The sequence below is a fragment of the Natator depressus genome, chromosome 7, assembly GCF_965152275.1.
Source record: "Natator depressus isolate rNatDep1 chromosome 7, rNatDep2.hap1, whole genome shotgun sequence".
NCBI lineage: Eukaryota > Metazoa > Chordata > Testudines > Cheloniidae > Natator > Natator depressus.
Genome location: NC_134240.1, coordinates 102,072,689 through 102,098,475, shown reverse-complemented (window position 1 = coordinate 102,098,475; position 25,787 = coordinate 102,072,689). Strand labels below are relative to the sequence as shown.

Below are 25,787 nucleotides of genomic sequence, written 5' to 3'. Positions count from 1 at the left end.
CAAACTGTACAAATATATTCTTGAAAATCAGTCTCATAATTCATAGAGTATAAAGCTAGAAGGACCACTGTAACCATCTAGTCTGCCCTCCTATATAACATAGGCCAAAGAACTTCCTTGAATTATTTTCTTTTTGAATTAGAGAATATCTTTCAGAAAAACATCCAATCTTGTTTTAAAAAATTGCTAGTGATAGAGAATCCACCACGATCCTTGCTAAATTGTTCCAGGGGTTAATTATCCTCACTGTCATAAATCTGCACTTTATCTGTAGTCTGAATTTGTCTAGTTTAAACTTCCAGCCTTTAGATCTTGTTATATCCTTGGTCTGCTAGATTGATAAGCACATTGTCAATTTTTTGTTCCTCACATAGGCACTTACAAACTGTGACCAAGTCATCTGTTATCCTTCTGTTTGTTAAATAGATTGAGCTCCTTGAGTCCATCACTGTAAGACATGTTTTCCAATCCACTAATCATTCTTGTGGATCTGTTCTTAACCCTCTCCAATTTATCATCGACATCCTTCTTGAATTGTAGACCCCAGAATTGGACACAGTATTCCAACAGCAGTTACACCAATGCCATATACTGAGGTAATATCCTTAATACTACTCGAGATTTTTTGTTTATGCATCCAAGGATTACATTAGCCCTTTTGATCAAAGTGTCGCACTAGGAGCTCATGTAGAGCGGATTATCTACCATAACCTCCAAGTCTATTTCCAGGTCAGAGTCCCGCATTCTGTAAGTTTTGCCTGCATTCTTTGTTTACATTTGACCATATTAAAATACACATGGTTTGCAAGTAATCCAGTTCGTTCTGTATCCATGACCTGTCACCTTCATTACTTACCACTCCCACAGTCTGTGTGTCATAAGTGAATATTAAGTTTTCTTCGAGGTCATTGATAAAAATGTTAGATAGCGTCAAACCAAGAAACAATCCCCAAAACCCACTAGAAACACACCTGGTCAATGATGATTCCCTGTTTGCAGTTACATTTTCAGACCTCTCCGTTAGCCAATTTGTAATCCATTTAACGTGTGTGATGATAATTCTTTATTCTAGTTTTTTAATCAAAGTGTTGTGTGGTATCAAGTCAAATGCCTTGCAGAAGTCTAAGTAAATTACATCAACACTGTTACCTTTATCATCCAAACTTGTAATCTCATCCGGAAAAGATATCAAGTTAGTCTGAGAAGATTTATTTTCCATAAACCCATGCTGATACAGTGATGCTGTAGGCAATGGAGGATGTTTTGGAGTTTGATGTATCTCAAGGTAGATCAGAAACACTGTCTCTCTCTCTTATTTATTGAGTCTCTTATCATATTACCATATATATGAAAAGAACAGGAGTACTTGTGGCACCTTAGAGACTAACAAATTTATTAGAGCATTTGTTAGTCTCTAAGGTGCCACAAGTACTCCTGTTCTTTTTGTGGTTACAGACTAACACGGCTGCTACTCTGAAACCAATAAATACGTGGGAACTGTTACAGGGTACCCTGTAAGCCCTTACAGCAGTTGAAAAGTTAAGTTACTTGCTCATGTCCACCACTGAGTTAGGGTTAAAACTTGAGTTCCTGGTTCGTAATCTTGTGCTCACACCAATATACCATCACCCCACATCCCAGAACTACCTAACTGGATAATGTACTCTTAAAAACAAACAAAATCTCTGGGTTGTTGTGTTCTTAATTATGCAGTAACATTGCTACAATCAACTGGCAGTGTTTTTGCTTCATTAAATTTTAATTAGTGCCAATTCATTTGGACTAGCTTGACCAATTTATTGACAGTTTTGCAGTCTCAGTACCTATTTCAATAAAACCCATTTGGATTTTCCCTTTCTACCATGGAATGGCAGGAAAGCATCAGCTATTACTAACCTGCTTGTCTAGTTGGTCCACTGTCCATGCTGCCGCCAAACCCTGGCTTGTCACAATGGGGAGGGGCCCAATCAGCTTCACAGTGACAATTTTTTTTATTGTTACAGACCTTCAAAATAAAATGACGACAAATGAAGTAATATGAAAAGTTATTCCAGGCAGCTTAGATTGACTCTTACCAGACTATAGGAGCTTTCACTCAGGCAGGGGTAGATGCATGGCGATTAAAGCTCATGTCACAACAGGAACACATCCAAATCAGCCTGCTGCCACCACCTCGATTAAATACAATTGCTTACACATTTTTCAAAATGTGTATATCCTAATAGCAATGTGGAACCTAAATCACTATTCCCGTATTGATAACTTGAACTGTAAGTGCCATATAGTACCTCTATTGGAACTATAAACCTCAGAGCATCAAAGAGGAGTAGTGTTCATCTTCAATCATCCAAAATAACACTCAGTACAGTCGTCTTCAGTGTCTCCCTTTCTCCTCTCCAGCAGGAGCCCCACTTTCTCACAACTTCTGTTCTTTCTCCCTTGAAAGGAACAAGATTCTTCTCACCTTCCTAATGCCCCAACAATGCCTGAGCAGCTTCCTTCCTGGTCCCAGTCCTAATCTATCTGGGCTGGACTGCCGACTGATACTGCCACTTCTCAGGCTTCAGCTCTAAGGGTGACCAACATTCTCAGTCAAAGGGAGGGGACAGGGAACTGGAAGCAGGACAGAGTTTGATCACACTGGGTATGCAAGTTGGACGAAGAGGGATCTTGACAGATGAGAAGGATGGTGCAAGGTGGGCACCTCTGAACAGACCTGACCTACCCCAGGTTTCTGTGACTAAAACTTTTCTTCTTGACACTAGATTTGCATGACCTGCAGCATGAGGGAGCACCAAGGGACAGACCCAATAGGGTAATAACAACCTGTTTCCATTGCACAAGGGAGAATGAGCTAACAGGATCCCAGTGATTTATTCTTGAGAGAGATACTAAAAAGAAAAAAAAAGAAACCTTCAGCTCTCCAACGAAGGGCTAGCTGTTCAGTTCTCGCCCAGGGGAAGACCCTCTCCTCCCATCCAAATGAGGTGCTGCCGGGATTTTAAGCAGCGGCTAATGATGCACCCTTGCCATTATGGTACGATTGAACAAGATAAACATTGTGCTGCATAGGGCTAAGCAAGGCAGAGTTACACTTGTATCACTCTCACACTCTTGCACTTATGGCAAGGTGCCAAGGGGGTCCTTAGTCCTACTAACATTGATCATCACTGCTCTGCAGGAACCTTTGCCATGGGAAAACTTGACAACAGATTGATCAGTAGAATCCTGCTTAAGACAATCTAGTTAGGTCAAATAACCTCTCAAGATGCTTTTTCTGAGGAAGCCAATTTGCATGCTTTCAGTAAGGCCGTATTTTGGGGAATCTGCATAGTTCAATAAAAATAATCGTTTACTCAGCCTTCGCTTCCTCTCACAGTACTTTTAAAGGAAATGTTCCAGAGTCATATAAAACATTACAACTGATTTGTTTTCAACATACAGGAGGACAGTTAAAATATTATGTAGGCTACAGTAATTTATAAATTACAGCTCTACAAGGATTACCATCTACAACTCTGCAAATTCTTGTTTTGCTTCTTAGAAGTCACCATGTGTTCTCCATAGCACTGACGTACAAATGCCAATCTGTAAGTCGATGCTTATTTCCACACATTGACAAAAAACAGTTACTTACCTTTTGTAACTTGCTCTTTGAGATGTGTTGCTCATGTCCATTAGATTCTAGGTGTGTGTGTGTGTGCCCACGTGCACGGTCATCAGAAATTTTTGCCTTAGCGATATCCATACAGTCGGCAGTGGCGCCCTCTGGAGTGCTGCGCTCATGTGTCGGTATATTAGGCGCCACCGGCCCTACACCCTTTCAGTTCCTTTTTGCCAGCAACTCTGACAGAGGAGTAAGAGGGCAAGTAATGGAATGGACATGAGCAACCCATCTCGAAGAACAACAGTTACGAAAGCTAAGTAACCGTTTTTTGTTCTTCGAGTGCATGCCCATGTAGATTCCATTCTCGGTCACTCACAAGCAGTATCCATGGAGGTACGGCTTGTAACACTGCTCTACTGAAGACAGCATCATCTCAGGCCTGCTGGGTAAGTGCATAATGAGACGTGAAAGTGTGAATGGATGACCAGGTAGCAGCCCTGCAGATATCTTGAATTGGCACTTGGGACAGGAAGGCCACCAGCGAGGCTTGCACCCTTGTTGTCTGGGTGGTTACAATCGCCAGTGGAGGCACTTTCGCCAGATCATAGTAAAACAGATGCGGGAGGGGATCCATGATGAATTCTTCTGGGAAGACACTGGAAGATCTTTCATCCTGTCCGCCACCGTGACAAACAAGTGCATCGACTTATGGAATGGCTTGATCCTTTTGATGTAAAAGGCTATACTCTCCTGCCATCCAGAGAGTGTAATTTACGCTCCTCATCTGACTTAGGAAGCTTTAGAAAGAAGACAGGTAAGTATATGTCCTGGGTTGTATGAAACTGTGAAACAACCTTGGACAGGAAAGCCGGGTGCAGTTGTAGCTGGACCTTGTCCTTGTAAAATGGAATTAGACCTTCCAGGAGAATAGAAGAAGGGAGCAGGAAGCCAGAGGTTCAAAAGGGGGACCCATGAGCCGCGTCAACACGAGATTCAGGTCCCAAGGAGGGACAGGGTCATGAACATGGGGATAGAGTTGCTCCAGACCTTTCAAAAACCTGACCGTCATGTTGTTAGCGAAGACTGACCTGCCCTGGAATGGAGGCTGGAAGGCCGAAATAGTGCCAAGTGGACCTTAATTGAGGAAAGAGACAGGCCCTGGAGCTTGAGGTGCAGAAGGTAGTCCAAGATCAATCACAGTGAAGCCTGCTTGCACCGGATACCCTGGTCAGGGCCAGATTAACTCTCCTTGGGCCCGGGACTATTAGATTTTGTGGGGCCCCTGAATACAAGTCTTTTTCCTAATTTAAAACAAAATTATCACAATTATGGCATCGAGGCTATTAACGCTAAATTAAACTTGCCTTTTAATTAACATAAAGCCCTTCTGTGGTTACATTTCAATCTGAAAACATGTAAAATATAGTTAAGTTCATTCAAAATAGCCTACTACTTACCTTAGAACAGCTGTTATATTAGTTTCTTTCTGGGAGGGAGTTTGGGTGCAGGAAGGGGTCCAGGCTGGGGCAGAGTGTTGGGGTGCAGGAGAGGGTGAGGGGTGCGGGCTCTGGGAGGGAGTTTGGTGCAGAAGGGCATTTGGCTCAAGTGTCCTTAAGTCCATGCAGCCTCGCATCTGTCTGCTCGGAGAAGAGACCGCTCCCATCGAATGGGAGGTCCTGGGTGGAGGACTGCATCTCCTGGGACAGACCTGCGGATTGAAGCCAGGAACTGCACCTCATTACCATGGCCGAGGCACCGACCCTGGCTGCCAAATCGGCTGCGTCCCAGGCCATCTGGAGGGAGATCCTTGCCACTGTGGTACCCTCCTCCAAATTGGCGATGAATTCTTGGGCCAAGCCCTGGGGTAGCGAGTCTTTACGTTTTTTGAGGGAGTCCCACAGATTAAAATTGTATCTCCCCAATAAAGCCTGGTGATTTGATACCCTAAACTGAAGGCTGGCTGTCAAATAAACTTTCAAAAGCACGGTGAATCAAGTATCAGGCTGCTCTGCCATTTCTTCCACCTCCAGGCCCAAGTTCGAAGCCACTCTTCTGAGCAAGGCTTGGTGCTCCTTAAAGTCATCAGGAGGTGTGGCGCTTGAGGGCCTGCTACTGCCTTGTCTGGTGACAAGGATGAGGATTAGACCACTGCGGGGAGGGCCTGGGACGTTGTACCCCGTCGGGGAAGGTTCTTTTGGAGTGGGTGCCCGCTCCTCTACTGCAGTATCGGATTCTGCTCTGAGCACCGGGCCCGGTGCCATCGGTGCTGTGGGTTGCTTCTCTGAGGCAGCAAGGGAGGAGTGATGCGAGAAGGGCATTGGCATAATTGGCATGCCCGACGTGTTCCAATATGACCACTGCGCCTGCCACTGGCCCTGCTGCCAGGTTGGCACTGTGGAAGCCGAGGTGGTCTCGGGCAGCCACAAGGGCTGCTGCTGTCATGGCGAGGGGCTGAAGTCCTGTTCTGATCTGGACGAGTCCCTTTCCGGGGACCAGGGTGGGGCCATAGAAGCTTGTGTCTAGCAGTTGACCGTAGCCGTGGGAGACTGATGCCTCGAACTGAAGGACCGGTGCCACACCAAAGACCAGTACTGGCGGCAGGGAAATCAGTGCCATGCCAATGACTGATCCCATTTCCGAGGGGAACGATGCACCGATGGAGATCTACGCCGAGGGGTAGGCTGGCAGGAGGATGATCTGTGTCAGATGTACGGAGACCACGTCTCACCATAGGCACATCAATGGTGATCGCAAGCGCGGTGCTGGCAACCTGGACTGTAAGACAGGAGACCTAGGTTGTGGAGTCAGGGATCCCAGCCACAGGCATGGGGAATGCTGCATCTGCTCTGGGGACCAACAGCGTTTGGCTTCCCTCTGAGGAGGTCTCATGGTTGGCTTACCCCTTCGGGAAACCTTAGCTGGATCCAACACCATGCGCTGCACTGGTGGCGCTGGGAGAGCTCTCTGATCCCTGGCCACCGGGAGGGCCTCAGACGTCGATGGCCCTGCCAAGTGCCTGGGTGCCCTACCACTCCCGGGAATTGGTGGTGGATCCCTAAGGGGGACTGGGGCATCCAGCCGGAGAGGTACCCCCTTGTGGCTACGGAGTGGGCAGGTGGCCTGAACTGGGTCCTTTGCCCAACAAGGGTTCCCTTGACCCTTCTTGCTCAGTGCTGGGGAGTCTCATTTCTTCAGATGCTTCTTGGGCACCGGCGAAGGGGAGCAGGGCCAGGCAGAGCCCAGTGTTGGTGGTGCACTGTGCACCAGGGTGAAGGTGCTGGGCGTAGAGTCAGAGTGGGAAGGTGCTGATGCTGGGCGAAGTGCAGCCTCCATGAGGAAGGCCCTTAGACAAATGTTGTGCTGCTTTTGAGTTCGAGGACGAAAGTTCTTGCAAATGTGACATTTGTACTTCATGTGCGACAGCTGGTATGGGGGTCACTAACAGGAATAGGCCTATTGCAGGCAGAACAAGGTTTAAAGCCTGGGGACCGGGGCATACCCTGCCCTGGGGCTAAATCCCCGCTGGGACTCTAACTTACTAAGTAACACTACTTAACGCTTACCTACTGTAAAGAAACAATATACAAAGCTAACAACAATGAGAGTTAGAGAGAACCGCTATCCACTTGCAAGGCAAGGGGAAGGCACTCCGACCAACCATCATGGCCGGTAAGAAGGAACTGAGAGGCATAGGGCCTGCAGTGCCTAATATACCGACACATGAGCACAGCACTCCAGAGGGCGCCACTGCTGACCCTACAGATACCGCTAAGGCAAAAATCTCTGACAACTGTGCACGTGGGCACTCACACACCTAGAATAGAATCGACATGAGCAAGCACTTGAAGAACTTATATTATCATTGACTCTGCAAACCTTCTCAAAACACAAGCTATTATCTATTAATTATAAAAAGGGATTTTTAGTTCCTATAGTTCTTGAAGCATGATTTCTGTTGGCACAGGCTTTCACAGAAACAAATGAACCAATCATGCAGAAAATCAAGATTAAAAAGATGTAGTTTGAAATAATTAACACTTTCATGAAAAATATAAATTGTGCTTAAAAACATTTATGTGCTCTTTATCGCTAAAACGTTTTGTGAACTGAAACAGATTTAGATTTAAACAAGTTATGATAACCTCTCTCATGTAACTTTCATAGAATCGTATGACTGGAAGGGATCTCAGAAGGTCATCTAGTCCAGTTGTCTGCACTCACGACACGACTAAACATTATCTAGACTGTCCCTGACAGGTGTTTGTGTAATCTGCTCTTAAAAGTGTCCAGTGATGGAGATTCCACAACCTCCCTAGGCGATTTATTCCAGTGCTTAGCCACCATTTTTCTTAATGTCCAACCTCAACCTCCTTTGCTGCAATTTAAGCGCATTTCTCCTTGTCCTATCCTCAGAGTTTAAGGAGAACAATTTTTCCTCCTTGTAACAACCTTTTATGTACTTGAAAACTGTTACGTCCCCTCTCAATTTTTTCAATCTTCCCTCACAGGTCATATTTTCTAGACCTTAGTTGCTCTTCTCTGTACTTTCTCCAATTAGTTCACATCTTTCCTGAAATGTGGCGCCCAGAACTGGATACTCTGGTTGAGGCCTAATCAGCATGGAGTAGGACAGAAGAATTACTTCTCATGTCTTGCTTAATAACACTCCTGTTAATACATTCCAGTAGGATGTTTGCTGTTTTTGCAACAGTGTTACACTGTTGACTCATATTTAGCTTGTCATCCTCTAGGACCCCCAGATCCCTTTCTGCAGTTCTCCTTCCTAAGCAGTCATTTCCCATTTTGTATGTGCGCAGCTGATTGTTTCTTCCTAAGTGGAGCCCTTTGCATTTGTTCTTATTGAATTTCATCCTATTTTCTTCAGACAATTTCTCCAGTTTGTCCAGATCATTTTGAATTTTAATCCTATCCTCTAAAGCACTTGCAAACTTTGTAAGTGTCCTCTCTCTGCCATTCACTAAATCATTGATGAAGATATTGAACAGAACCAGACCCAGAATTGATCCCTGTGGGACCCCACTTAATTTGCCCTTCCAGCTTGCCTACGAACCACTGACAGCTACTGTGTGGGAACAGGTTTCCAACCAGTTATGCACCCACCTAGCTCCATCTAGGTTTTATTTCCCTAGTTGTTTATGAGAAGGTCATGCGAGACGGTATCAAAAGCCTTACTGAAGTCAAGATATACCACGTCTACCGCTTCCCCCCATCCACAAGGCTTTTTACTCTGTCAGAAAAAGCTATTAGGTTGGTTTGACATGATTTGTTCTTGACAAATCCAGGCTGACTATTACTTATAGCCTTATTATCTTCTAGATTGTTCACAAATTGATTTCCTTAATTATTTGCTCCATTATCTTTCTGGGTACTGAAGTTAAGGTGACTGGTCTGTAATTCCCCTGTAATTCATACACTGCAGTCAGCATGGTTTTGCTTTTTTTTTTTTAATTTTAATCCTTTTTGAAGTGCTTTTTGAAAAATCTCAATTCAGATGCATACTATAACTCACTGCTGGGACCACAGAGAAACAACTTGTTTGAAATGTTAATAGGAAATTCTTCATGAAGGAAGGGTAGGTTTAAAATCACTTTGAAGATGACAAAATTCCTTTTCATCACAGAATGTTAATTTAAAAAAAGATTAATTACTACTGGATCAATTTTTTTTGTTAAATAAAAATCACATTTAATTTCTCGCAGTGTATAAAGGGCACTGAAAATTAATATCTTTAGAGTGAAATGTTGAAAAGACTTTGGCTGATATATTACAAAGAATCATAGATTCCAGAGCTGTGACAAATGAATGATTTATTGCTCAGCTGGGTATTGACTGACTGCAAAAAATTGTTTCTGTAATACTTACTCCACGTCCATGGCATTTTGTTACACATTCATGAACACCAAATATACTAATATTTTGGCACCGGCGATTAAGACAGATCTGCAAAATGAGAAAGAACAGCTTTAATGTTGCTGAAAAAAACATACCTAGGGTACACACAGTGAACTATTATATCCTTACAGCTACATTTGTTCATCTATCACCTTTCCAGTAGCAATTGTACTGATTTGCCTATGCAGCAACTGATTTCACACCAGTGGCGTTATCCCTGATTTACAGCAATGCAAGGGAGATCAGAATCAGAACCTATGGCCCAGATTTTTAAAGATATTTAGGTGTTGCACTCAGTGTTGAAATGTGTAACTGGTTCAGGAGCCTAAGTTTCATTTTCAAAAGGAATTTAGGCACTTATGCGCCATGCATGGCAGTCAATGGGCTTTGGGCTTCTACATGCCTAAATCACTTTTGAAAACAAGACTTAGGTTCCTAAATCAGTTAGGCATTGTGACACTGAGCTCAGCAATGTCTAAATACATTTAAAAAGTATGTCCTTTATATTATCATCCTTGTAAATCCTTGGGGTTAAAATCCACTTCAATCCCAGGTCAGGGTAAAGGTTGGTATCACTCTTGACTAGCATGCAGGGTATTGCAAGATTGAATTTCAGATATATATGATATCGAAGGCTATATCCTGAGCTAGTGTTAATCTGCATAGTTCCACTGACTTCAATGGAGCTACACCAGTTTATACTAAGTGAGGATTTGTCTCTTAGTTTTTGAAAATTAACAATTACTAAAACACTTTATTATTTACGTAATTGTGTTCTTATTCTTCCAGAATTATGAATATGCCAAACCGGATTCTTTCATGTACTTGAACTGGCTGTATTAGAATTCTCACAAGCCAACAGACAACTTCCTGAATTAAAAGATCGGATCCTCTGCTGGTATAAACTGACATAGCTCAATTTACACCAGTACGTGGAGCTATGTTGATTTACACCAGTGGAGGAGATGGCCTGGGATGTCTGGAAATTCTTGAATATTTTCAAAAGAATACTGATCAATGCGGGGGGGGGGGGGGCGGCTAATTTAATCTCATGTGATAAATCTAAACCTTTCTAACTGAATTTTTTCAAGAGAAATTATTTTTTAAATCAACTATAAATAGAGTTGAAGATTAGGTAAAATAATCATCTCACAGGAAATTACAAATTAGCATTAGCCTAGGGGAAGAGCTTTTACCCTTCTGTTAAATTGAAATTAACAAATATAGAGTGTCATATATAATCACATGCAAAGTTCTTTGTTTTGCAATCATTACGGAGAGTTAACTTCACTCTTCCCACACAGTTGAAGGTTAGGATAAAGCAAGATTAGCACCATCTAATAAAAACACCAACCAATACAAATTGAAATGACTGATGTAACTGATGGTAATGAAAAGTTATCCAATTCAAGCTGAAAAAAATAGTACGATTGGAATGACTGTTACTATACTAGCTCAACAATAAAAAACCCAGTGTATAAATTCTGCTCTCCTTTAACTCTGTAGTTCAAAGTTTAGTAGGATTACAAGGCAGTCACAATAATTAGCAGCAGGCTGGGTAAAAGTGATGGCAGTAGACAAAAGGGATGTCTAATCAGGGAAGTTATCCCCTGGGGGAAAGAAAAACGGGAAACAAATTAGAGAGAATTGGCATCCACGTGCATGCATGTAGTGAATATGCTCTGATTACAGCAGTATTCACAATTCAGATATTCAGAGTACACTATCACAGAGAATTCTGAGCCCATTAAAATGGCTGCATTTCAAACTGTATATCTTCAGCACAAAAAAATATCAAGAATATTTAAATTCATATTCTGAATCCGTAATACAATGTGGTAATGCCTTCAAAGTAAAACATTCAATTTCATAAGTATTAGGCTGTATATTCGATAGTTTGTGTATATGTATACAATTAGACAGATTAGAAAGATTAGATACTCACTACAGAACTTGAATGGGGGGATTTTATACCACTGGATTCCTCACTAGTTTTCTCTTTGAAAAGCCATTTTATAGACCATTTTATAACAGAATTACTTGAAAACATTTTTGGAGGGTAGTGCGTTTTCTTATAATATAGTTTTTGTAGTCATGATTAGGACATGTTTTAAATTGGTTGCCAATATGCCTAACAAATTATGATAACTCAGCAAAACTCAAGCATTTGGATATATGAATGGTTTTGTTTTAACTTACCTAAACTTTTCTAGGCTCTTCCCCTTTTTCCTTTCTGCCCACAATCCTCCAATAGCATGACTGCCCCCTGCTCCTCAGTAGTTCCGGGACACCATTCTTCCCTCCCCCAATAAATTCATAGCACTCCAATGTCCACAGGGCTCTTCTGTCTCCCATTACCCCCTCTGCTCTTTTCCTCTGCAGCCAAAACTATGGATGTGGTGCCAAGATGGAAACTGTACTACAAATGTGCAAAACAATTAGCAATGCCTGCAAAATGTGTGTGTGTGTGTGTGTGTGCACGTGCGCGTGCAAAAATCTGCTTTGGTGGCAGCACAACAATTGGTTTATGTTTCCCTTTGAAGTGAAAGGCCATTCTTTGCAGCCAGAAGCTGCCTTTCTTCTTAGCAATTGCCTCAATTTCAATAAACAGCTTTTTCTGAAAGTGAAAAATGGAAGTGTGAGCAATGATTAGCAAAATCTCATGAACACATTACGAAGCTGGTGTGAGGCTAATCAGAATTTTGAAAAAATACCAAGAAACCTCATGGACTCTGAAAGTTTTGGATATTGGTATGAAAATTCAGGAACATTTATATTTTGAATCTTATGTTTCATTAAACACAAACTGGTTGCTCTGAATGGGTCTAAAGGACATTCAGGAAGTACTGGGTACCCTGTGTATGTAAATCTTTTGACCTAACAAATGAATTCTGTTCAACAGTGTAAACAACAAATCTTGAATCAAGACAACATGCAGACCTGATTAATTACAATCCTAATGTCCAGGTGTAGCTCCCATCAATAAATATACTTAGCCAGATTTTCAATAATTGGCCTTTATTTTGGCTTCTGGAATTATTTTGCAGGAGGTAAAATCTCTGCTATGTGTACAAAAAGTACTTGTCTGTGCTCATAAATCACATCTAAGTGATTTACATTCTACTTGCAAAACTGTGGGTTCAAAAACAGAAGCAAAGTGAAGGAGTAGGTAAAAATCTGGCACAGTATGAGGGTGTGGAAGACAGTGAGATATAATAATAAAATAAAAAAGTGACTCTTGTCTTAGTACACAGAGATTTGAAACACAAGGATGGTAAAGTTCCACTTTTATACATTGAGAATTGGCTGCTTGGAGAGTATTTTTGAATCTTACTTTTTCATCTTCACATTTTGTGCCTGCCAAAACGAGACCAGGATCAGGCATATCATCTCCCAAGTACACATGGGTACCACGACACAGAATCTTGCCTCCTTCCTGCAGCGGGATATTTGTTTCTATGGAAACAGCATTGGTACCAATTACAGGTCGATTTGCTCCCCCTTGACACTGAATTTTTCCACATTTAGCATCTCTGAAGGGAAAAATGATTTAAATAATTTTAAAGATATCCAAAACCTGAGGCTTGTGTTGCAATGTCAGTTGTTCTGGGTGCAAAGAGAGACCCTACCTGGGTTCACATTTAGCAAAGGAACTTTTGGAGTCTTTGCCACAGTTGCCATAAGGATCGCCTGCAGAATTGACTCTCTCAAAGCAGATCCCAGGGGCGGGTTTAGCACCTGAAACAAAAACAAATCAAGACTTTCATCTGATGCAGTGTTTTTAATAATTGTCTTTGAGCTCCATGGGTGTTTTAGGTGAAGGTAAGATGTAGCCTGCCTACAGACAAAGCACAGCAAAACACTTGTGCTTTCTCAGCCTGCTAATTGAGCAACCTGAATGTGTGGGTTGTCCGCAGTTGGTGGTCTCTCTTGGCTAGGCTAACTGATAAGCATGGCAGGCTTAATTCTCCTTTAAGATGCCTAGATGGTGTCCCTCATGTATCCTCCTAGGACACAACAATTGTAACTAGTTTGGCTAAGAAAGATACTGAATAGTTTGCCAGTTGGCTTCCTTCCCTTCAGAGTAGCTAAGTGAGAACTTAAGAGCTAAAGAATAGCTAAAGAGACGTGCTAGGTCACTGAGCGAAATGGGGAGAAAGGGATATGTAAAGAGCTCATAAATCACATGCAGTTCTTCAAAATTCCAAACAAGAGGAAGGACTGGTTTGAGGGAAGGGTAATTCTCTAATGAAGTGACTGAGCTAGGAGACCATTAAGCTACATGACACCTGCACCTTATTTACACTAGCCTTTTTAATGTAAATATTTCTCAACACCAGTGCAGCTTCTTTGGCTATAGCAAAGGTGGGAATGCTTGTATAGACAGGTCATAGATACATTGATTTTAAAGCCAGACTGGAGCTTTAGATCATCTAGTCTGAACTCCTGTATAACACAGACCATAGAATTTAATCTAGTTGCTTCTGTACTGAGCCCAATAACTTGTATTTGACTAAAGCATTATCTTCTAGAAAAGCACCCAAGATTTGATGTGTAGACTTCAAGAGATGGAGAATCCACCACTGCCCTGGGTAGGTTGTTGCAATGGTGATTGCTCTCACTGTTAGACATTCACACTTTATACCTAATTTGAATGCACAGCTTTAACTTCCAGCCATTTGGTTCTTGTTACACCTTTATCTGCTAGGTTAAACAGGTTTAGTCACTGATATTTTCTCCCCATGGAAGTACTTATACACCATGTGCAAGCAATGTTCCCTCTAATTTTTGACAGGCCCTGTGCGCAAAAAATTTCTTCTGTGCAAATTTTTGTGCTTCTGTGCAAATTTTTGTGCACGCAGTGTTTCGCCATGTGCGCGGGGTTTAGGATCTGTGTGCGCGCGCACATGTGCACAGTTTAGAGGGAACAGTGTGTGCAAGTCATCACTGGCATTCCAAGCACCATGACTTGCTCTGAGAAGAGTTAGATGACACAGTGGTTAAAGTTCAAGCAGATGCCTGGACCTCTGCTTGTACCAGCACTCACACCATTGATAGCATTGATGTAGCTATGCCAGTGGCTGTTAACAAAAAAAGCCCTCGTGTAGAATACAGCCAACAAGCATTGGACTTTGGTCCAGATCAGAAAAATGAAAGAACAAAACAAAATGATTTGAAAACCTGCAGGCTGAGAATATTACAATTTTAGCACATTATGTCCCTGCTCCTTAACAACAGAAACAGAATATCCTAGTGAGCATTACACTTGCAAATGTTTTGAGCTGTTTCCAAACGTGTGTATATAGTAAAAATTCTGCAGTTTGGGGGGAAAACTTTTAAAAGAGGGAGGTTAAAAAAGAGTTTCATACTCTTGGAGAATAAAATTAAATATGCTGAAAAGAGTTACAGTTAGTATGAATCTTTTCACTAATAATGCAAAGATTAAAGCCTCAATTAATTATCTACATTTCACAGTCAGAAGCTTGACTAATAGAATATCCTTAACTGAACAGCAAGGTAATGCTACAATGGACAAAATTTGCAATCTTAAAGAGAGGTTTTAGATGGCTTCCCCACCTTCCTCTAACTTTTTACATATTCAAACTGGAAAACCCAGAAAATAGGGCATAGGGGGAACAAAATATGAGCTGCTGCTCTCCTGGAGAGAAGGACAAGAGACTGAAATCTTTGAATGATTACTAACAAGCTTGCTGAGTTCAGGATACTTCTCAAATCTGAGACTATTAAAAAGGTCTCACACGGAATCCTTGCACTTTTTTTCAGAAAACCACAGGCAATAATTGTGAATTGACTGAAGCATCTAGACAAATAAAGCCAAAATGCGACTTTCACTTTCTATGAGATTTCCTTCTTGACTTTCCAGTTCAGGGCCAATGGCTATTCAGTATCAGACTAACATTAAAACGTGCACAGGCTATGACTGGTTTTTGAGAGGGAAAGTGGGATGGGGAAGAAGAGGAAATAAGTTAAAAAATCAAGTATACCTAATTCCGTTTCCTCTTACATCTGCACAGACCTAATTATTTAGCCCCAGCTTTCATAACTGACCAAAGGAATGCAGCACTGAATAGTTCTTGTGCACCTGATTCTGGTCTCTTCTTCTCAGCTGGGAAACCTCTTACATAGTATGTTATATTACTACAGTAATGAACACTTCCCCTGAGAGTGTATCAAGAGAATGCTTCACTCTGGCAGTCCAAAGCACAGATATGTTTGCACCAGAATGGTATGTGGGTTCAGCTGAGTAAAAGCATTGCTTGCATACATGCACCTGCATTGCCTCAAGACCGGCAATCAGGGTTCAATAAGGCAATGGCCATTCCTTGGATAAGGATCTGGATGAAGAAGAAGAGCAGATTGGGGTATATTTTTATTTTCTGACTGAACCTTTAGAGTGGGACACCCACCAATATTTTTTAATGTGGAAGCAGCCAGCATGTTAAAGATGACAAAAGAGGCCTTGCTGGACAGGGAACACATCTGTCTCTTCTAGGGCAACAGGAACATTCAACTCCAACTGATGTTACTTATTAAGAGAATAGACCTTTAGAGAACAGAAAGTCCCTTCCTACCAGGCTCTGAATACTCTGCGTGTAAAAGCACCTGACTCCCACTGGTCAACTGTGGTCTGGAAACCAAATCCTAGCTCTAAATTTCTATCTCCTAATTGAAAGCACAACATTCATTGGCTTGGGATTCAGATGGCTGAAGCCTTCTCCAGATTGGTCTTTTTACCAGCTTTGGATTTATTGTAGTTGCAAACATATAAATTTGTGAGGAAAGTGAACAGATGGAGTTACTGGGTTAAAAGAAAGATTTCAAAGGACACTTATGGAAGAAAATCATAATGTTGTGTTTCTTGAAGAAGCCCATTTATCACAATTTCAGCACATAAACTGAAGCAGAAAGAGCTGTCTTTCTCTATTTTGCTACTTCAAGAGGAAGAAACAAAATGATTTGTGAAAATATTTCCAGTGGATATTAAGCTACTTGATCTGGATGAGCGGAGTTTATTTCACTTTGCTATTGATAATTATAGCATTGCAACCCTATAATTAAGGTCCTATCAGCCCTTCCCATCCAAATCTTTTTTCAAGGAATTAAATCAGACATCTGAAATCACATCACGTGCAAACATGCCATTAAAGTGGTCAGCCTGGATAGATTTTTTTTTCAGATGGGCAAACTGATAAATTCATTTCTTTAGTTATAATACAGAAACAGAGAAATGTTGTGTGGTTTCAGATGCTTCCATGACCGGCTTTAATTAAAAAATAGCTTAAAGAGTACAGTCCAGGCGAAGAAGGAGGGTTCGACTCTGGGAAGGCGAGAGAGTTCTGATAGCAGAGGAGGGTACAAACACAGAAATACCAGGTGCTGGAATGAAAAGCAGACAGGAAAGGAGGGATGGTCTTGTTAAGAGACTAGACTGGGACTCAAGAAATGTAGGTTCAATTCTCAATGTTGACACAATCTTCCTGTGGGACCTTGGGCAAGATGTTTAATCTCTCTGTGTCTTTGTGCCTGGTCTCTCAAATGGGGAAAATAACCTCATAGGGTGAGTGGGGGACCTGAAGCTCAGACACTACACTAATGAGTATCAATCATGTAAGCGTGTATAAATAAATACAAGAAAGACACGCAGGAATCCTAAATTTTGCAGGCTAAAGCCGTGATTCTCCATCCTGTTAAGTTTGCTTTGTGCTGTTTCGGTGGTGCAAAGCAGACCTCAACCTGCTTTCTCTGGCCAATGGAGAAGTCTCTTTGTATAGGGGGAACAGTCTGGTGGTGCAGAGCTGGTATAGTGCCTGCATCACTGGCCTTTAACTGTCTATCTGGGTGGGCTCTGGTGGGCTGCTGGCAGTCTGTGTAAGACAGCCCAATTTTTAAGCTGCTCTGCTTTGCACTGGGGAACATGCTGGGTCCCAACGAGTCCCAGTCTGTGCTTGATACTAACTTTGTAGCTCTAGTTGGACTGGAGGAACTGGGCCTAAATTTGTGGTAATCATGTTTTATCATGTTCAAGTACTTGTGAATTTGGGTATATAAAGTTCATTTGTATTTACTGGTCATGCAGATAGATATAAATCAATTTAAAGCTTGGTTAGACCAGAGTTCCAGGTAAAATGATTTAACCATAGTTTAAACAGCCAGTTTGGATGGGGGCAACCTGTATTATAATGTCCTAATTTATCTTGATTTACTGCTGTAGGTTTTTTGTTTTCTTAAGAGCTTCTGCCTTGAGCATAGGTACCCACAGCAAACACACACATACAAGCAGAAGAACTCTTCCTAAAGAAATGACCATGGCTGTTCAAACAGCCACATAACAAAATCAGCTGCCTGCTAATTATTAAAAAGCCAGTGCCTGCAATTGGCTCCCCAAAGCCCTCATTTACACCATGCCTGGAAAAGGCTGGGAAGAAGATGAGCACCGCAGCATGTCCTGAAGCACCAGCATGTTGTAGAGTCACAGACTCCTCATAGGGAATGAATGGTCATCTAGCAGAGCCCTCTCTTCTCTCATACTAACGGGGTACTCGCTCAGATGATAATCCCTGTTACTTGCAACGGCTGGCTATAGCACCAGCAGACAGACTCCATGCAACAAGAATGCCATGTGTCACTCGGCTGCACAATCTGCCCCACATTACTCACACAGGAACAAAACACACACACACACACACACACACACACACACACACACACACACACACACACACACACACACACACCCCCTTCCTAAAGATTCATTTGCCTGTCAGTGTAAAAAATGCCAGCAGTCTAAAGGTTAACATTTCCCCCACTCCCAGGAAATCAATAATTTGTCTCTTTCCAATAGTTTTATCTGCATATCCAGCTTTTCCAGAAAATGCCAATGGAGCAGCAGACATTATACAAAGGCATTTACGATTGATGTATCCTTCAGTCATATTACTGTCAATAGGTCAAATCAATGGCAATATGACTTTTTAGAATTAAAAATGTTTCAAGTAGAAGCAGTTTACCCTTTTAGTATTAAAAATGACACACATGCAAAAGTATGCAGTGTTGCTGTAGCTGTGTGGGTCCGAGGATATTAGAGACATGGTGGGTGAGGTAATATCTTTTATTGGACCAACTTATGTTGGTGAGAGAGACAAGCTTTTGAGACAGAGCTCTTCTGAAGATACTACCTCACCCACCTGGTCACTTACACATGCAAGAGTGAAATAGGAAAAAAAAATATTCTGCGTACGGGGGGCTGAGCACAATGTGGATGCTCTTTAACAAGTTTACTGTTATTTTTAAAGCCAGTTCCCTGAGTATGCTTTTATTCCACCAGCAGCAGTGTTTTCTGTCCAGCCAAAGGCTTGGTGAAACACACAATGTATGTTTTGTAAGTGGCCTTGATCTAGGACCAAACTCTAGCTGTGGAGGCCTTTGAGCTTCCAGGAGGTTATGCACTTTTCCCAAGTGTGTCTAGGTATGGGGTAGGAGGCTGCTTGCGCTTCTCTTTCCTACACTCAGATTATTTAACATCACTGCAGTCTTTGGCTGCAACTGACTGAATGAAGAGAAGGCTAGAAGTTACATGTTAGTCTATGATCTGTGCTCCTGTGGGCAAAAGACTGAGTGAAGGAAGTGGTTTGGGGGGTCTCAATGAGTATTGCAAAACTCCTTCCCATGCCGTATCTTCCAAACAAGCCCTTACTTTCTTTGTTTGGTAGCTCTAATGCTAAATTGTCATTCAGGTGCTGTCTTAGACTATGTCTACACTATGCAGCTACAAGGCATGCAGTGTTGCCGCTGTTTGTCGGCAGGAGAGAGCTCTCCCGCCAACAAAAAAAATTCCACCCCCAATGAGTGGCGATAGTGCTCCTGCCGACAAAGGGCTGTTCACAGCGGTGCTTTCCCTTTTTGGGGTGGGGGGCGATTTAACACCTCTGAATGACAAAAGTTTTGTCGTTCACTTGCCAGTGTAGACAAAGCCTTACTCAAGATGAGCCACACAGTTTCCCTGTCAGGGAATGGTCAGTCATGTAAGCACTAAATAATGTCCTGAAGATAAGTGCAAGGTTCTGTGACACCTAGGCAGCTCTTGAGGGCTCCACTGCGTGGATATAGGATTTGGTCTTGGGTTACTTAATTTACAAAGATTAAATGGACTCTGGAAAAACATGCCAAATTATTTTAAGAAAGATGATATCCTGGTATGCTCAACCCTAAAATACTGCTGGTTTTATTGGGTGGCAGGGTCATGAAAAGTACTTCTCCATGCGAACTGGACTTATCTGCTTGAAGCATTGAAGAAACATGATACAGTGCAGTTCTTCTGTTCCTGAAACAGATTCTCATTGCTCTCCCTAATTTAAGCAAACTCAAATCTCTCTCATGGCTTTTCTTTAACTAGATCTACAAAGGTAGGATCAACATTTATCATGGAGGTGGGGGTACTGGGCCTTTGTAAGTAAACATGTACAAAGGACACCCAGACCAAGGACTTGAATATATTTGTATAGGAAACCTTACTGTGCTTTATCCCACATGACTTCCTGCTATTCCAACTTGCTTATTGGGAAGAAAAAGAAGAGCAGGTGATGTGTGCAAGTGAGAGAGTGAACCTACAGTAGGTTTTTTTTAATAATTATAACAATTTTGGTTCAAATGTGAAATTTATACATTGTAAGGTGCTGTTAATATTATAAAGATGTGGCTAAGAAAAGCATCGTAGAATGTTCAGGCTCTCTTTTTGCTTTACAGGAAGTATTTTTATGATTCCCACATTACTGCAGTATAAAAAGAACAATAGAAAACACTGGGCCTGTCTACACTTGAAACATTACAGCCGCACAGCCGCAGCACTGCAGCTATGCTGCTGTAGCACTTCAGTGTAGACACTACCTATGCTGATGGGAGAGGTTCTCCCATTAAGATTCACCCCTCTGAGAAGGATAGCTAGTCGACAGAAGAATTCTTCCATCAACCTAGTTCTGTTTACACTGGGGTTAGGTCGGTTTAATTACGCCGCTGTGTGGTGTGGATTTTTCACACCTCTGAGTGAGGTAGCTGGGTCAACCTAAATTTTTTGTGTAGACGAGGCCATTGAAACTTCACTTTCTTACATGGCATTGAATTAAAGCAGGAAAAATTGCTCTCAACTCACACATCTGAGATCTATTGGCACCAGCTGGGAGTTTTGCTGTACAATCAAGTGTAAAATCTGTTTTTTCTATAAAAGAGTCAAGCTACACATCTGTTGTTTTAAGGTTAGTATAAAAATGTTAGTCTCTAAGAGAGACTGTTTTGTGCCAGCATTACATTACTGCTATTTATAATGGTAAATGGTAAATATTTCCAGCTCTGCTATAATTCTTCACTGATTAACATCCTTGCTTGATTCAGAGTAGCAGCCATGTTAGTCTGTGTCCGCAAAAAGAAAAGGAGTACTTGTGGCACCTTAGAGACCAACAAATTTATTTGAGCATAAGCTTTCGTGAGCTACAGCTCACTTCATCGGATGCATTCAGTGGAAAATACAGTGGGGAGATTTATATACACAGAGAACATGAAACAATGGGTGTTACCATACACACTGTAAGGAGAGTGATCAGGTAAGGTGAGCTATTACCAGCAGGAGACCGGGGGAGGGGAGCACCTTTTGTAGTGATAATCAAGGTGGGCCATTTCCAGCAGTCTGAGGAATAGTGTTCTTCTCAACTGCTGGAAATGGCCCACCTTGATTATCACTACGAAGGTCCCCCCCCACCCCCGCCCACTCTCCTGCTGGTAATAGCTCACCTTTCCTGATCACTCTCCTTACAGTGTGTATGGTAACACCCATTGTTTCATGTTCTCTATGTATATAAATCTCCCCACTGTATTTTCCACTGAATGCATCCGATGAAGTGAGCTGTAGCTCACGAAAGCTTATGCTCAAATAAATTTGTTAGTCTCTAAGGTGCCACAAGTCCTCCTATCCTTGCTTGAGTCTCCTTCTCTATCTACTGTAATTCTGCTCTACCCTGCTCCCATTTTTCACCGAATAGCGTAGAGGAAAGATGGTCCTGTGGTTAGATATTAATCTGGGAGACTAGATTCTATTTATTGCTCTGCCTCAGACTTTCTGTGACACCTTGGGCAGGTCACTTAGGGTAGAATTTTCAAAAGTGGCTCAGGGCCTATATCCCATTTTCATAAATGAGTTAAGCACAGAGTATATATCTACACTGCAAAAAATAAACCCATAGCAGCAAGTCTCGAGCCTGGGTCTATTGCTACTTTTAGCACCATAGCACAAGCCCTGCAAGCCTGAGTCTGTAAACTCAAGCTCTGAGACTCACTGCCATGTTTGTTTGTTTTTGCTTTTTTTGCAGTGTAAACATACTCTTAGGAGCCTAATGTCATTGAAAGACAAAGGGACTTAAGCTGCCAAGTGCCAAAGTTACTTTTAAAATTGGGACTAAGGCTCCAAAATCATCTAGATGCTTTTGAAAAGCCTGGTTCACTCTAGTCATTTTACCTATAGTCTCTCTGTATCTCAGTACCCCACCTGAACAATGGGGATAACGGCACTTTCCTACCTCAAAGAAAGATTATGAGGCACTCACTACTACAGTAACCAAGGCCCTCTAAGTACCTAGAATATACAGTATTCTGGTTAACCATACTCCAGTTTTCACTGATGCTTATTATGAATCACCGCTCTCTGCCCAAAATGTGCCTCTCTAATGTAGTTAAGTGGGGTCTAGTTGGAAGCTAGTCCACATATCCAGCCCTCAAACTCACCATAGTGGTTTTGTATTTTGTTTTACTCCCAGCTGCTGTACTTTTTTTCTTTCCTTCAGTGTTGGAGTTTTATTCAACAATTATTTAAAAGCCTTGGGCCAGCTGGTATAAACTGGGGTAGATCCTGTGAAATCAATGAAGCTTTGTCATTTTATACCAACTGAGGATCTCGCCCTGATTCTCACAAACACGACTGTATTCAGGAGTAGGTACAGGCCTTGTGCCTTAAAAATAACACAGCCATTGAAGCCACAACCATACCAGGTATCTGTAATTTCATTTAGGAAGAAAGACTCAGGCTGTTTGACATATTCTCATGGGATAAAGGAGGCAGAATCTGATCTTACCTGGAGAGGATTTACACCAGTGTAACTCTGTGACTTCAGTGGAGTTATTTCTGATTTACAAAGGTGTTAGTGAGATCAGAATCAGACCCCTCAATCTGGGGTTGGCAACAGTGCAACGTCACAAATGCTAAAAGTCTCAAGGGGTTTTATCACCATGCCATAAAAACCTTATACTGTTACTCCCTCCTGTTTAGCTGCACCATTTCTGGCTGTTGCTGTAATTCAGAGAATCATTGTTCTAGTGCAGACCTGGCACGGGTGTGGGTGTGCGTGTGCATGCACATGTTATTGAAACTAATCATGAGACAAATGAGGTAATTCCAGGTAAGGTCTTTCATGACCAACCGGGCTCAACAAGATCTTGGACCGTTTTCCCAATAAATGTGCCCTAGTAGCTCCTCTCTGCTGTAGGCTTGTGATGCAGTGCAGCCCACATTACACAGAATTTTTTAAAGATGGTAGTGAGAAAACAGACATTGAGCACCGGAGCTTCCAGAGGAACCTCTTCCTCAGGAAATGAAGATGTCAATGGAGCCCTGGGAATTCAGCTTCCTGACCTTCAGCTGGATTTATCTCAGTGACAGGAATTACTAACAATTCAACTGAGTAACGTTCCATTGTATAGAAAACTGTTTTACAAAGTGTTTTTGTTTTGTACATGAGACAACTTCCTGTATCCATGGGATTTAAAAGTGGATTTCATCACCGAGTATGTCTATGGTTTGCAAGTAAGGCTGCTAATGTACTGATGGGTTTGATGGAGAGTTCAGATGCAACTTTTGTGTGGGACTGTGTATGTACACACAACAAACACACAAATCAGGCTGTAAACTCCTGAGGTCTTAATGCCTCATTTCCATTTGCATTAATGACTTCAAAGAGAGTTGCGAGCGCTCAGCATCTTACAGGATGACACAAGGCCCCAGTTCAGCAAAGCATTCAAGCACGTGTTTAACTTTAAATATGTGTTTAAGTCCCAGTGAAGTCATGGCAGAATCAGGGCCTGAGTACAGTAATTTGCCTCAAGTCACATAGCCAGTTAGTAGTAGCCAGGAACATTGTCTTCAGTTTCCTGCTATAACCACTAGACACCACTCTGAACAAAAAGGGAAAACAAATCTTAAAACTGTTCCATCAGAACAAAAAATACTGTGGGCCAGATCCTCAGAGAGTGTAAATTGGAGTAACTCTATTGGCTTCAATGAAGCTATGTTGCTTTACATCAGCTGAGGATCGGCCCTAAACCCCTAAAACTAAACTTCTTTACTTATCTGAACTTTCTTAATACAGAGGTCTTAAAATCTATTAATATGTTTGTGAACAAAAAACTGGCACATCTTCTTCAAGTGTATTTCTGATCACAATGGGTACATATTGCATTACATAACACTTCTTGCACATCCTTCCAAAGTCATATGATATTCGTTATTTTATTAAAAATTGACATAATACCTAGAATACCCAGCTCTTTGTACTCTGAACTTACCTTGTCCCCAGAGTGTGACACATTGTTGTTCATGAGTCTGACATATGCCATTATAACAATACCCATCTACTCTGTAGCATGGTTGTCCATCGTGCAAATATACATTAGCTGGGCAGTGAGGATTGGCTCCAGTGCAGAACTCCGGAAGATCACAGGAATTACTTGAATCTCTGCAAGAAATCCCTGCTGGCTTCAACTGAAGGAGGAAAAAAGCTGCTGTAATTCCAATCAATAAAAGATATCCAGTGGTATAATTTATGCAACACATTAATGTTTTATTTCAGTAGCTCTGCACCAACTGACCATTAAGCACAGCATAAAGACAATAGAGCACTTTATATATAATTTATTTGACATATTGTGTAAAGGTTTTTGGCACATTTTCAAAGCAAGGGCACAACTCTGCTCTTAGATGAAAGTGTATGGATCATGTAGTACACCTCAGAGTAGAATTTGGCCTTTAGTTACCTTCACACTGGTTTGGTTTTTAAATGGACAGAGAAAGAATTAGCATCAATTTTTCAAGGGGCCTCCTTAATTGCTCTTGCAGACATAAAAGCACGTGGTGTTTTATGGCAAACGGCAACTGTACGTGCGGATCAAAAGTGAGGCTGAAAATATTTTCAGTGGTTCACTGTCGATATTGCGTCTACATTACATGCTCAAGGTGATTGTAATGACATAACTATTGAGTCAGCAAACTAACCATGTAACATTACACGTATTGGCCTTAATTAATACAACTAACTCAGGAACAGGTTCTCCTCTCCCCCTTTCCTGCACACTGTTCTGGGTGGCCTGTTTCTCATAAAAGATGCTTCTCTTTACATGTTTCAAATCTCCCCACCCTCCACAGAGTATAGCCAGTCCAGATAGCTGCTCCTGTCCTTGCATTGCTTAACAGAATGACTTCATTCTCTTCAGAGCTGAAAGCAATTAATCAGTAACTGGGGACCTAGCCATTCTGAGTACTTACTTATCAACAAGATGACAATGGTTATGTACTGGAGTCGAGCTAAATTTTTAACTGCATCAACAAGGTATTCTAGACAACAAACAGAATGGCTTCAGTACTGACTCTGATAAACTGTATGCATTAGAAAAGCATCTAAGCAGGCTTAAAACAGTGCCTGCTAGCCTCAGTGAAACCCCGCCTAGATACCTTACTAGCTCAAACTCAAAAGCTGTTTTGAGGACTTAGGAATATTACTGTCTGTGGCAACCCTGCCTGGGTGCTCATAACCGTAGCCACAAGGCTAAGATTTGCTGTCACTTGTGACTTGCCAACAAAAAAGTTTGTTTTAATAGAATTCATTAACATTCATCCTCCTTAAGAACCCCTCCAGATACAGCATATGAAGCATGTCCAGCATACCTTGATTGCCTGCCATGGCATAACATCCAGAAGTGTCTGCAAAAATCTGCATGCAGAAGTTCATACAAATGCAGGGATTTTGCATGCACGAGTGGAAACAGCCACGAATACTGCAGGCACAATTAAGGTGGGCCTATTGATTTGACCCTGTATCTTCAGCTGCTGCTTCTGGCTGATTTTTTTTTTTAACTGCTTACATGAAACACCACAAGTGTCTTAATGCTTAATGATACCAATTTGTTTGTTCTGCCTCCTTGTTTACTAATCTGC

At 41.8% G+C, this 25,787-nt stretch overlaps 1 protein-coding gene across 3 annotated transcripts in view; it reads right to left on the bottom strand.

The window, feature by feature from the left end:
• The window catches only part of ADAM12 (ADAM metallopeptidase domain 12), a 345,625-nt gene that overhangs the window by 19,335 nt on the left and 300,503 nt on the right, over positions 1-25,787 (bottom strand). For all 3 annotated transcript variants that reach the window (XM_074959167.1, XM_074959165.1, XM_074959168.1), the window contains 5 exons: positions 24,143-24,338; positions 13,150-13,258; positions 12,855-13,053; positions 9,491-9,568; positions 1,897-2,005 (listed from right to left, as the gene is read on the bottom strand). In XM_074959167.1, the coding sequence (XP_074815268.1) occupies positions 1,897-2,005; positions 9,491-9,568; positions 12,855-13,053; positions 13,150-13,258; positions 24,143-24,338 (691 nt within the window). The remainder of the gene's footprint in view (positions 1-1,896; positions 2,006-9,490; positions 9,569-12,854; positions 13,054-13,149; positions 13,259-24,142; positions 24,339-25,787) is intronic.